General features: G+C 43.7%; 1 protein-coding gene across 2 annotated transcripts in view; it reads right to left on the bottom strand.

Annotated features, from left to right (window-relative positions):
• The window catches only part of ptpn11a (protein tyrosine phosphatase non-receptor type 11a), a 55,903-nt gene extending 43,911 nt beyond the window's left edge, over positions 1–11,992 (bottom strand). For both annotated transcript variants that reach the window (XM_078421911.1, XM_078421913.1), the window contains exons 1-3: positions 11,856–11,992; positions 4,006–4,128; positions 1,966–2,160 (exon numbers count right to left, since the gene is read on the bottom strand). In XM_078421911.1, coding sequence (XP_078278037.1) covers positions 1,966–2,160; positions 4,006–4,128; positions 11,856–11,869 — 332 coding nt within the window. In that variant the 5' untranslated portion in view covers positions 11,870–11,992. The remainder of the gene's footprint in view (positions 1–1,965; positions 2,161–4,005; positions 4,129–11,855) is intronic.
• Positions 11,993–12,291: the final 299 nt, after the last annotated feature.

Here is a 12,291-nt window from a genome sequence, read left to right as displayed (position 1 = left end):
GAAATGATTAATGCTCTTCTCCTTGTTAGCTACGAGGTTCACATACAAGTTTGGGACATTTCCAACCTTAAACACAAAAGAAAATGTAAAAATTATTTAAAATCCCACAGCTCCCTCAAGGCTAGCTGCTGTGGCAATGCGGCAACCACACTCACTGTAGGGGCCACTCTTCAAGCAGATTGCTAAGATCGGCAGATGAGAGGAACATGTGATTGGCATTTAGCTTTAGCACTGCTGCTTGATGCTGAAATTGATGTGCGAGATGGAAAAACATTCCCCAATGTTCTCATCCTTTGCACCGTGATTGAGGTGGGGAATTATATAGATTTAATGCTCCTAACTAGTCTGTGTTGAAGTTATAACTGAGCAATTTACAAACAGAAAGATTGCGCAATGTAATGCCAAATTTTTCTTTGCAAGGATAAGCTTGTGCTATGAAAGCTCTTAATAGGCTGGAACAATGGGGCAGCTGTAGAATTGCTGCCTGACAGGACCAGAGACCCAGGTTCAGTCTTGACTACAAGTGCTATCTGTATGGAGTTTGTATTGGAGTTTGTGACTGCATGTGTTTTCTCCGGGTGCTTCGGTTTCCTCCTACGCTCCAAAGACGTACAAGTTTGCAGGTTGATTGCCTTCTGTTAATTGTAAATTGTCCCTAGTTTACGACAGTGCTAGTTTACGGGGTAATCGCTGGTCGGCATGGACTCAGTGGGGCGAAGGGCCTGTTTCCACATTGAATCTCTAAAGTAAAGTTTAACCATGATTCCAGTAACATTTGGGAAGCTCAACATCATCCAGAAAAGGCATCTCAGTTAACTGATACCCATTCACTTATCTCCGAAATTCACCCCCTCCTTAGCACTACCTGCAGTTGCACTATATACTGATAACAACATCCCAGCATTTCATCAGGGTTTCTTCAACAACACCTCCCAAATCCACAGCCCCTACCACCTAGAAGCACAAGGGCAGCAGGCATATAGGAAGATTTCTTCATTGTTGCAATAAATTTCTTCATTGTTCTAAACACCTCCCCCTCTCCCCCTCTCTCTCTCTCTCTCTGAAAATATTCACCACTCAAGCAGTTCAGGATGTCAGGTCATGACCACTTTCAAGGCAATTGCAGATTAGTTGGGCTTGATAGCTATGTCCTGTCTGAGAAGAAACAGTCTTCCCCAACGTTTTCTTCCCCAAATCTCTGCTTTTACTTCCTTTCAGATGCTCCTTAAAAGCTATCACTCTTCAAACATTTGGCCATCCGCTCTAATATAGCTTAACGTAGTTTATTGTCACATGTACCGAGGTACAGTGAAATGCTTTTTTGTTTCATGCTATCCAGTCAGCAGAAGGACTCTACATGATTGCAATCAAGCCAGTACAGATACAGGAAAAAGGGAATAATGTTTAGTGCAAGATAAAGTCCCGAAACGTCTGATCAAAGATAGTCCGAGGGTCTCCAATGAGGTAGATAGTAGCTCAGGACCACTCTCTAGCCGGTGATGGGATAGTTCAGTTGTCTGATAATAGCTGGGAGGAAACTGTCCCTGAATCTGGAGGTGTGCGTTTTCAAACTTCTGTACCTCATGTCTGACGGGGGAGGAGACTTAAGTGTTCAGAGTCAGTTTAATTTTGTTAAAACTACTGTAAAAAGTTGAAAATACTGCATGACTTCACGTTTTTGTTGATGAATTAAACATTAACAATCTCCCCTGACCACCTGTGTACTTTTTACCTCGGGGTACAATAGCCGAGTGTCAAACTATAATGCATTCCCTTATACCCAAAAAAGGATTACTTAAACTGACTTTATGCTGTTTGGCAAAAATAATCTATGTGAGCATTCCAGACTGAAAAGCATTTGGCACCAGAGCAAGGTTCAATTTTAGCTTCCCCGAGTTACTGCAACAACTTTCAAGGGCAGCATAAATGTTATCGCACAGGGTTCAATGTCAGGTCCTGGCTCACCTCTCGGAGGTAGGATCGGCACAGTTGAGTGGGTATTTCAGTTCAATGACATCACCATTCTTCTCCTTGAGCTGCCCGTGGTGCTCCATGTAGTACTGCACCAGCTCAGCCAGCGTGGCAAACTTCTCCCCTCCGTACAAATCATAGTAATCGCCTGTGTTCTGGATTTTGATGTGCGTAACGGCCCCATTTCGCCTGTCAGAGGTTAAAAGAAAACGAGACACTTTACATCAAGCCCAGATCATTTATTTACTTAAAAGTACCTTCTCTCCCTCTCCACCAGAGTTTTTGATTTCAATTCTCTGCAAGGCCTCACCTCTCTATCTCTGTACTGCCTCCAGCTGTACAATACAATTGCCTTTGCACCCACAGGTTGGCTGCTGTACATCGTTTTGAAAGCATGAGTAGCACTTCAAAGTAATTCACTGCCTATTTCAACTTAGCTGCATGCTCTCTTTAAATGTAACATTCACAGAAGCATAGAAGGGACTGTTGAAACAGTCAACATATTTTAAAAGGGAGAGTACTTTATTCTGAAATATAACCAAGTCTCTCAGAAAGGGTGACACGGTGGCTCAACTGTAAAGTTGCTGCCTTACAGCACCAGAGACCTGGGTTTGATCCTGACGACAGGTGCTGCCTGTAGGGAGTTTGTATGTTCTCTCCGTGACCTGCGTGGCTTTTCTCTGGGAGCTCCGGTTTCCTCCCACACTTCAAAGACATCCAGGTTGAAGTAAAGGGATCCCTGGTCGGCGCGGACTCGGTGGGCCAAAGGGTCTGCTTCTGCGCTGTATCTCCAAAAGTAAACCTGACTGCAGAGTTACAAAATTCCCAGACCATTTTCCAAATGCAGTAAACCCTTGTTTTAATGGACCCCTTTTATAACGGATTTCGGTTATAGCTGACGGACTTGCCGATGTCACTCTTGGATCCCACGGCCTCCCCAGCCACTTACAGCCCTGACCTCTGGCACCACCCCTAGCTCACAAGGTGCATGAGCGAGCCCTTCTCCACTCAGCACAGACAGGCTGGCGCAACTGTTGATGCGGACCATCGGCACCTAGTCTTAGGGTGAAACAACACAAAGTGCTGGGGCAACTCAGCAGACTGAATCAGTCTGAGGATGGGTCCTGACGTCACCTATCCACGTTATCCAGAGATGCTACCTCACGCGCTAAGGTATTCCAGCACTTTGTGCCCTTTTGTGCATTAACCATCTACAGTTCTTTGTTTCAACTACAAACAATAATAATACCTCACTCGATTATAGTGGACAATTGGTAATAACAGACACCATTCTCTCTCCCCCCCTCCCCCTCTTATGGCCCGTTATAACAAGGGTTTACTGTATCTTCTAAATATTATGAAAGCGACATTTAACTTCTTGTCACTGTGGAGAATGCTGACAGAACCTGTAGGTATAGTGTGCAACCACCACGGGCTATTGAACAGTTAAACCCGCATTCAAGGATGACAAGGTGGGCTTGTACATTTTCCTGCACTTCCAAACCTCACTGAAGCGTGTTAATGGACCAGCATTATAGTTTTTTTTTAAAATAGCACTAGCTACCAATTACCAAATTGTTTAAATTCAGCTTCATGATAGGATTTCAAAGCTTAATCTCCAGGCTGCCGATTCAGAAACGTCACACTCCCTCGCTTTTAATTATTTCAAATGTTCATCTGCCACCCTTGTTGCTTTCTCGCGTCACTTCATACGGGTCTTGCATGTCTGGACCAGCATTCAGTGGCAATAGCCTTGGCTAATTAGCTGGTCAACTGCTTGCGTACTCTCCCCATAATTAGCTTGTGGTACACCACATGAAAAATAATAACCATTTCAAAGCACGCGAGGTACAGGATTTGATTCAAACACCCACAGCTGGGATGAAAACCTCCTTCCTCTTCAGCCAGAAAAAAAATAGCATTCCAATCAGTTGCAAGAGTAGGCGAGATTCCCTTGGCACCGTGTGTAACACCAAGGTTACCTTCTTTACCCACAGCTAATATCTAGTGTGCACACAAACGACCCTCACTTACCTCACTGAAAGCGTGAAGTCACCTGGATTGCTCTTGCTTGGTCGGGCCAAGAAACTTCCATCAACCCCTCTGGTTAGTAGCAGGTTCTCTGCTTCCACTCCAGTGATGTTAGGATGAAACCACCTAGTGAGCAGGGAAAATAAAACATTCTAAACATCTGGAAACTACATCCATCTTTTTCAAACATACTTCACTACAATGTCTGGGTCTAACAAAGATGATTTCAGATACTTTACCAAATTCTCGTCCTAATGCAAGTTTCTCCTTGCTGTTAAAACAATGAAAGTTTAGGGGCACACAGTGTTGGATGGATCCTGATCTCGGGTGCTGTCTGATGATCACTGACTTTCATTAGTGAATGAAGCATCAGTTAAACATGCAGTACGCATCCTCCAACCCATTGAAAAGGAACTTCAACGGTTTAGTTCCATCGTGAACTGAGCCCACACAAGTAGAAACTAGATTTTATTTGTTTTCACTATAACAATGGGAAAATCACAGCTGTGAATTCTGATAGCTAAAATTAGCTTCAGTACCTTGGATAAATTAACTGAAATCCACCAGCTTTCAGATACCCATTGCTTTTGTTAACATCCACTGATGATGCTTGGTCATAATGTTCCCTGCCATTGAATTTTCACTCTCCCCCAAAAAAAACCACACTGAAAAATGATCATTTGGGCATTATATATGCCCTCTGGCATGGTTTATTATTATCACGTGCACCACCATACAATGAAAAACTTTGTTTGCGTGTTACCCAGTTGATCATTCTATACACGAGTACAATCAAGCCACCACACCGATATAACAGGTTATAGAGATTTAGAAGAAGGGAACGATTGTAATGGATGATAACAGATCCTCTTTTGGGACCAGCACGCAAAGAGTTGCCATGCTCCTGTGCCATCTTGCATCCAATAAAAATGTTTCACTTACTCATTTTGTCTGCCTTAAGCAGCCTCTATTCAAGCTCTCCTTCTAATGTGCTGCTATTATTTCTGTTTAGTGGTGTCTTAGTAGAAATTAAGAAAACAGAAGGGCTTACAGCCCTTCAGATCAGATCAGCATTCAACCCAACCCAATTATGATGGATCATCCAATTGATTATTACGGGAGTCAGGGGTTATGGGAAGAAGGCAGGAGAATGGGGTTGAGAGGGAAAGATAGATCAGCCATGTTGGAATGGCAGAGTAGACTTGATGGGCCGAATGACCTAATTAGGCTTCTATAACTTTTCAACTTATGGATCCCGTAACTCTGTTCTTGCCTTCACTGCATAACTGTTGATTCCTTTGGCACACATAAATACATTTTGTTTTAATATAGTTAATTACACAGCCTTCACTGATAGGGAACTCAGATTTCCCATCCATTGGGTGAAGACATTTCTCCTGATCTAGATAACATTACCTCTAACCTGAGGCTGTGACTCCTGGTTCTGAATTCCCTAATCATTAGAAACAACCTCCCTGCATCTGGTACATCTAGTTTAGTTAGAATTGTGTAGGTTTCTCATCTCATTGTTCTAAATGCCAGTGAACGTAGGTCTTATGAGTCCAGTTTGTTTTCATGTGGGATGTGGAAGCTTTGGAGAGAATGCAGGAAAGATGTGGAGGCTTAGAAGTAGGTGTAGATTTACCAGAATGCTGTCTGAATTAGAGTGTTCCAGCTACAGGGTGACGCTGAATAGACTTGGATTATTTTCTCTCAAACGTCAGGGGTTGAGGGGAGACATGACAGAAGAAAATACAATCATGAGAGGCATGTATAGGGTAAACAGTCAAAACCCTCTTCTAAGGGAGCAAATGCCCAACACTGGAGGGCATAGCTTTAAGATGAGAGGGTAAAGGTTTATGGAGATGTGTCGGGCAGGTTTTGTTTTAAACAAAGAGGGCAGTGGGGGGCTGGAATGCAGGTGGTGGTGGTGGAGGCAGATAAAATAGTGTCGTTTAAGAGGCTTTAAGATAATCATGTGGAAGTCCAAGAACTAGAGGGATATGGATCATGCACAGGTAGACGAGATCAGTTTAACTTGACATCGTGTTCGGCACAAACACTGTTCCATGTCAGTCCAGTCATTCAAAAATATACAAATAAAATGGAGGCACAAAAGACTGTAAATGCTGGAATCTGTAGTAAAAGAAAAAAGGCTGCTGGAGGAACACAATGTGTCAGGCACTATGTATGGAGTAAATGGATTGGGGATATTTCAGGTCTACACCCTATATCTAACCTGGACAGTTTAGTAAACTTTAGTTGCATTCCCTCAATGGCAGGAATTCCTTCTTCACACAAAATGATCAAAACGAACACAGCTCGGGTCTCACCAAGAATTTTTAAAGCGGCAACAATATATAATCCTTTTCCAATATGAGCAACTGTTACCAGGCAACCGAACCATCCTATCAACAACTAGGGAGCGGCCTTGAGATACTATCGACCTCATTGGAGACCCTCGGACTGTACATAATCGGACTTTAACTTGCGCTAAAAGTCATTCCCTTTATCCTGTATCTGTACACTGTGGATAGCTCGATTGTAATCATGTAGTCTTTCCGTTGACTGGCTAGCACGCAAGAAAAAGCGTTTCACTGTACCTCAGTATGCATGACAATAAACTAAACAAGCCTGCCATTTACGAAGTTACATCAATCACATAGCTAAGGGTTTGCAGAAATAGTTTCTGCAAATAGTTGCAGAAATAGAAAGAGTTTGTCACAATCTGCTGGTTTTATGGCCACCATGACTAAGAAGTTTTCAGTTTTATAATTATTACATTAACTGAATTTAAATTACCCATCTTTCATGATGGAATTTGAACTTGTGTCTCTGGATTGCTAATGTAGTAAAATAATTCTTGCAGTATTGCATATAAAACTAACTGCAGATGCTGGTTTATACCGAAGATAGACACAAAGTGCTGGAATAACTCAGAGTGTCAGGCAGTATCTGTGGAGAAAAAGGATGAGTGATGTTTCAGGTCAGGACCCTTCTTCAGACTGAATATAGAGGGAAGGGAACTGGAAGAAAGATAAGGTCAGAACAAAGCAGGGTCAGCAACAGATGACCAAGGAAGGGTGTCTACTTTCAGCCTGAAGAAGAGTCCTGACCCGTAATGTCACCCATCCTTTTTCACCAGGGATGCTACCTGACCCGCTGAGTTACTCCAGCACGTAGTGTCTATCTTGTTGTGTTGCGCTTCTTTATATCAAAGGATTGTTATTTTTGTTCATTGTCTCTGCTCTTCGAAGTCAGTCAGCAACTGTCAGAGCTCTTCTGCACACACAAGGCTCTGCTGAACGGTGTCTCTACACAACAACACATGGATGCTGCCTCTGCTCAGTCCGTTCTGTCCTGACATTCTCTTCAGCAACGTCCAAATGCCGCATCAGATCTCAGTGACTGTGGACGAGTGTTCTTCCAAATTTACAGCAAATGTGGAAAGCTGAATCAAGCCCAATGCTTCCAGTCGCAAATAATGTCTGTAATCCAAGTTCTGCCAAATTGTCTATTAGATTCAGTCTCAACTCATCATACCACAGACAATACTCTCAGGAAGCAAAAACAGACATTTCATCCTGATGCATGTGGAAATGAACGAAAAAATGATTTTCAGGTCTAGCCTCCGTATACTGCACTCATGTGGCTGATCATTTTTCTTTTTCTAGACAAGGATTTTAAGGTGATGCAGGTAAAATTTAATAGGAATCCGAGGGGTAACTTTTTCCACATAAAAGATGGTGGATGCGTGAAACGAGCTGCCGGAGAAGGTAGTTGAGGTAGGTACTATTGCGACATTTAAGAAACATTTAGACAGGTGAGGTACATGGATTGGAAAGGTTTAGAGGGATATGGGCCAAACACAGACAGGTGGGAGTAATGTTGATGGGACAGGTTGGTCGGTGTGTGCAAGTTTCCACGCTGTATGACTATGACACAGACAAAACTATCAGGAAGCAAAAAACGACATTTCATCCTGATGCATGCGGGAAGAGAGTTAAAATATCCAAGAAATGAAAGGAAAAAATAATTTCCAGGTCCACCCAACAAATACAGCACTCATGTGGCTGGTTGCATCTTTGATATGTCAGATTTATACTTCATGGAAATACTGTCTGTGTTTATGATGAGTGCAATTAACCTTGTCTCTACTTATTCCAATACATCTTCATGCTGCAAACCTTCATCCAAGGTTTGAAGCGACACAGCTGGCAAGATACGCACAGCTCTCAACAACATAGACTGACCTTCAGGGGCACAGGAGGAAAGGAAGATCCTTCAAACTGCTAGCCTCGCTGAAGTCTTGCTAACTTTCTATTTTTGCCTTCTAGTCCCAGATTAACCGGCATAGCCTCTTACAACCCATCCTATCCACCAGTGGCAGGTTTTACAATGACTGATCATACTTTATTTCAATCTTCCTTTCACCACTCATCTCATCATACAATTTAAATCCTGGAATCATTCTTGTCCTTCTTTGCAAACCAGTGTGTTAATCTACAGCCTTTGTTGAAAATTAAACCAATATTCTATTTGACATACATGACTACAGAATGTACAAAAGCATGTTAAAAATGCCACAATAACTGGGTATATTCAGCAAATTCAAAATGTCAATTGAAAATCTTTGCCCCCTTCATACTGTGTCCTTGCATTAATATTTCAATTACTTTCTTCTTGCAATTTTACATTAATCCAATGAAATCTAATTTGACCTGCAGATCAGAAGACTTGCGTAATAGTTTCCTAAATTATGATTTTTGCAACAAATTGTCAAACATGGCACAGTTCACCACAGGAACAGGCCCATTGTCCTACAAAGTCTGTGCTGAACATGATGCCAGGTTAAACTAATCTCCTCAGGCAGCATGTGATCCATATTCCTCCATATCCATATATCTATCTAAAAGCCACAAACACCGCTATCTCTTCCACCACAACTCCGGTAGCACGTTCCAGGCACCCACCCTCTCTGCATAAAAAAAATTGCCCCATACATCGCCATTAGACTCTCTCCCTCTGACCGCAATGTTATACCCTCTGGTCTTTGACATTTCCATTCCAGAAAAAAAGGTTCTGACTTTCTATGTTTCTCTTGATTTTATATGCTTCTATCAGGTCTCCCCTCAACTTCTGATGCTCTAGAGAAAACAATTCGAGTCTGTCCAACCTCTCTTTATAGCTGATACCCTCTAATGCAGGATATACACCTTCTAATCAAAAATATTTCAAATTATTAATAGTGTTACCTTCATATAACTGAATTTTAAGCTTTGGAACAAAGAACCCAAAGTACACTTCAGAAGAGTGGATACGGTGACCGGCCTTCCCTTGGGTGAAATACATGTACTTAGGCACCAGTTAATATACAGCTGCTTTTCCCGTTTGAGTCATATCTCAGTCATCGAGTTATAAAGTAGGGAAACGGGCCCAATGGCACAAATTGTCCACACCAACCAAATCACCTACTTGAATTGGCCTCATTTGCCTATATTTGGCCCATATCTCTCTAAACTATCTCTATACAGATATACCTGTCCAATGTTTTTTAACATTGTAATTGCACCCACTTCGACAACTCGGTGTTCTTGCTTTAGTTTATCATCACATGTATCAAGATGCACTGTGTCCAGCAGCTCGTTACACATACCATCGCCCTGTGAGAAAAAGTTGCCCCCCTCCAGATTACTTTTAAATCCTCCCCCCTCACCCTAAATCAATGCCCTCTAGCTTTAGCCTCCCCTGCCCTGGGAAAAAAAGATTGACCTTATCTACTCCCTCATGCTTTCATACACTCTCCTTGAGTTTTACTGGATTGGTGCAGGTCTGGTAAAATAAGCAAAACTGAGATTAGAAAATGCTTTTTATGCGATGGGTGATTAGGGTTCAAATGACTTGCTAGGCAGTTGTAGTGGAGGCAGATTTGATTGTGGCTTCCAAAGGGAGTTGGATAAGTACCTAAGAGAATTGGCAGTTACAAGAAGGAAGAGAAGGGATAGCTGGATTACTCAGGATAACAACAATTCATGAGCAAATTGGCCTCATTCTGTGCTGTTACTTTCCTAGGGTTTTCACCAATGGTGTAGGGTAGGTCTTCAATATAGCACATCTGTCTGAGAGACAAAGGCAATTGCAGTTGCTGGAATCCTCATACGTTATAGGAGCAGAATTAGGGCATTCAGCCTATCGAGTCTATTCCACCATTCATAGCTGATCTATCTTTTCCTCTCAACCCCATTCTCCCTATAACCCTTGACACCCTTACTAATCAAGAATCTTGGGCAAAATATGCAACTTTTCGAGTCAAGAACCTTCTTCAGGGCCCTGACCCGAAATGTTGCCTACCTATTCCTTCCACAGATGCTGTCTGACCTGTAGAGTTACTCCAGTAATTTGTGTTTTACTCAGATTCGAGTACCTGCAATTCCTTGTGTCTCAAATCTGTGGAGGGAATGGACAGAAGATGTTTCTAGTTGGGACACTTCTTCAGTCAGAAGCCATACTTGATTCTGCCTCCACTGTTACCATGCTTAGTAAGGCATTCGGACCCAAACCACCCATTGCACAAAAGGCGTTTTCTCATCTCAGTATAAACAAGTAACTGCAGATCTGGTTTACAATAGAAAAACACAAGATGTTGGAATAACTCAGCAGGTCAGGCAGCATCTCTGGAAGACAAGGATCAGTGACATTTCAGGTCATGACCAAATCGTCACCTATCCATGTTTGCTAGAGATGCTGCCTGACCCACTGAATTCCTCCAGCATTTTGTGATGTGTTGTCTCATCTCAGTTTTGTTTATTTTACCAAACCTGCACCAACCCAATCAAACTCAATGCAAGTGATTAAGATCACGAGGGACATAGATAGATATGGTCAGATCTGCCTGACATCATTTGCAGATTCAGCGATATAGAAACCTGAGCTGAGTGAGAGTTTACTTCTTGAAGAAGGGGGGGGGAGGGGGGGGGGGGGGGGGGAAACAGTCCTTTCAGAAGGCAGACTGCACCTCCACATGAGGTATGGATATAGGAGATCCTTCCTTCCCGCTGCTGTGAGACTGTACAACCAGCACTGCTCCCAGCAGACGAGTCAACAATAACAGCTAAGAACACACAGAAAACTGATGACAACTTATGTATCTTTTATTTATAATGAATGATCTCTTCCTCTCTTGCTATCCACTTTGCTGCTGAAACACTGTAAATTTCCCCAGTATGGGACGAATAAAGGAATATATTATTATATAGGAACTTCAGATGCTGGAATCTTGAGTAAAACACAAAGTGCTGGAGTAACTCCGCGGGTCAGGCAGAATCGGCGGAGAGGATGGATAGGCGATGTTTCGGGTCAGGACCCGGTTTCAGTGATTGTTATAAGCCAACATACATTTGATGGGCCAGAAAGACTTCCTTCTTTGTCATAATGAAATATCAATCGAGAGGGAAATATAGTTAACATTCCATTTCTTCTTCAAATCCTTCTTCTGATGAAACGGCCCCGACCCGAAAAGTCACCTATCCATCTCCTCCAGCGATGTTGCCTGACCCGCTGAGTTACTCCAACACTTTCTGTGGTCTATTTTTTTGTGTAAACCAACACTTGCGGTTACTTGTGTCCACTACAGTTTGCTTGGTGGGACTGCTCTCATTTGGGCTGACCATCCGTTCAACATTCAGCAGGGTCAGCCCTGACGAGTAATAGTTGTTCTCCCGTCTGTTTGCCTATCCTCGGCTCCCCTTGACCTCGAGGCCTGGCGCCGATTCCATCCACATCAGTCAGAGGAAAGAGCGGCCCCGTCTCCCGGCTCTCTCCCCCCTCACCAGCCACCGCCATCCCCAGCTCACCTTCGCGATGTCATGGCGATCCTCGGCGCCCGTCGCTTTGACACACGCACGCTGGGATGAATCCCGACACTGCCAAGCAGGCCGCTCTCTCAGTGTGCCTGTGTCCCTATCGCCGACCGTCCCTGTGCCCCTCTCGCCTGCCCGCCCGCCCGGTACTTCCCCCCCCGCCCCAGCTCGGCCAACGAATACCGCAGAGCTGCGGCGCGGAGTGAGGACGTCACCGAGGCCCCTCCCTCCAGATGGCGCAGCAAATCTACGTCATCATACAGTCGTCATCGGCCTTCAGCGCGCTTCACGACCGCGCCCGGCGGACGCCGCTGTCCCTGAGGTAAAATGGTTCACCTCAACTCGCCGCCGAGTCAGAAAATCACACACTCAGCTCCCCTCTCGTCCCGTTCCCCTCCCCTCCCCTCCTCTCCTCTCCCACCTCCTCTCC

The sequence above is a fragment of the Rhinoraja longicauda genome, chromosome 25, assembly GCF_053455715.1.
Source record: "Rhinoraja longicauda isolate Sanriku21f chromosome 25, sRhiLon1.1, whole genome shotgun sequence".
NCBI lineage: Eukaryota > Metazoa > Chordata > Chondrichthyes > Rajiformes > Arhynchobatidae > Rhinoraja > Rhinoraja longicauda.
Note: the sequence above shows the minus strand (reverse complement) of the source record. Positions and strands in the feature narration are given on the sequence as shown.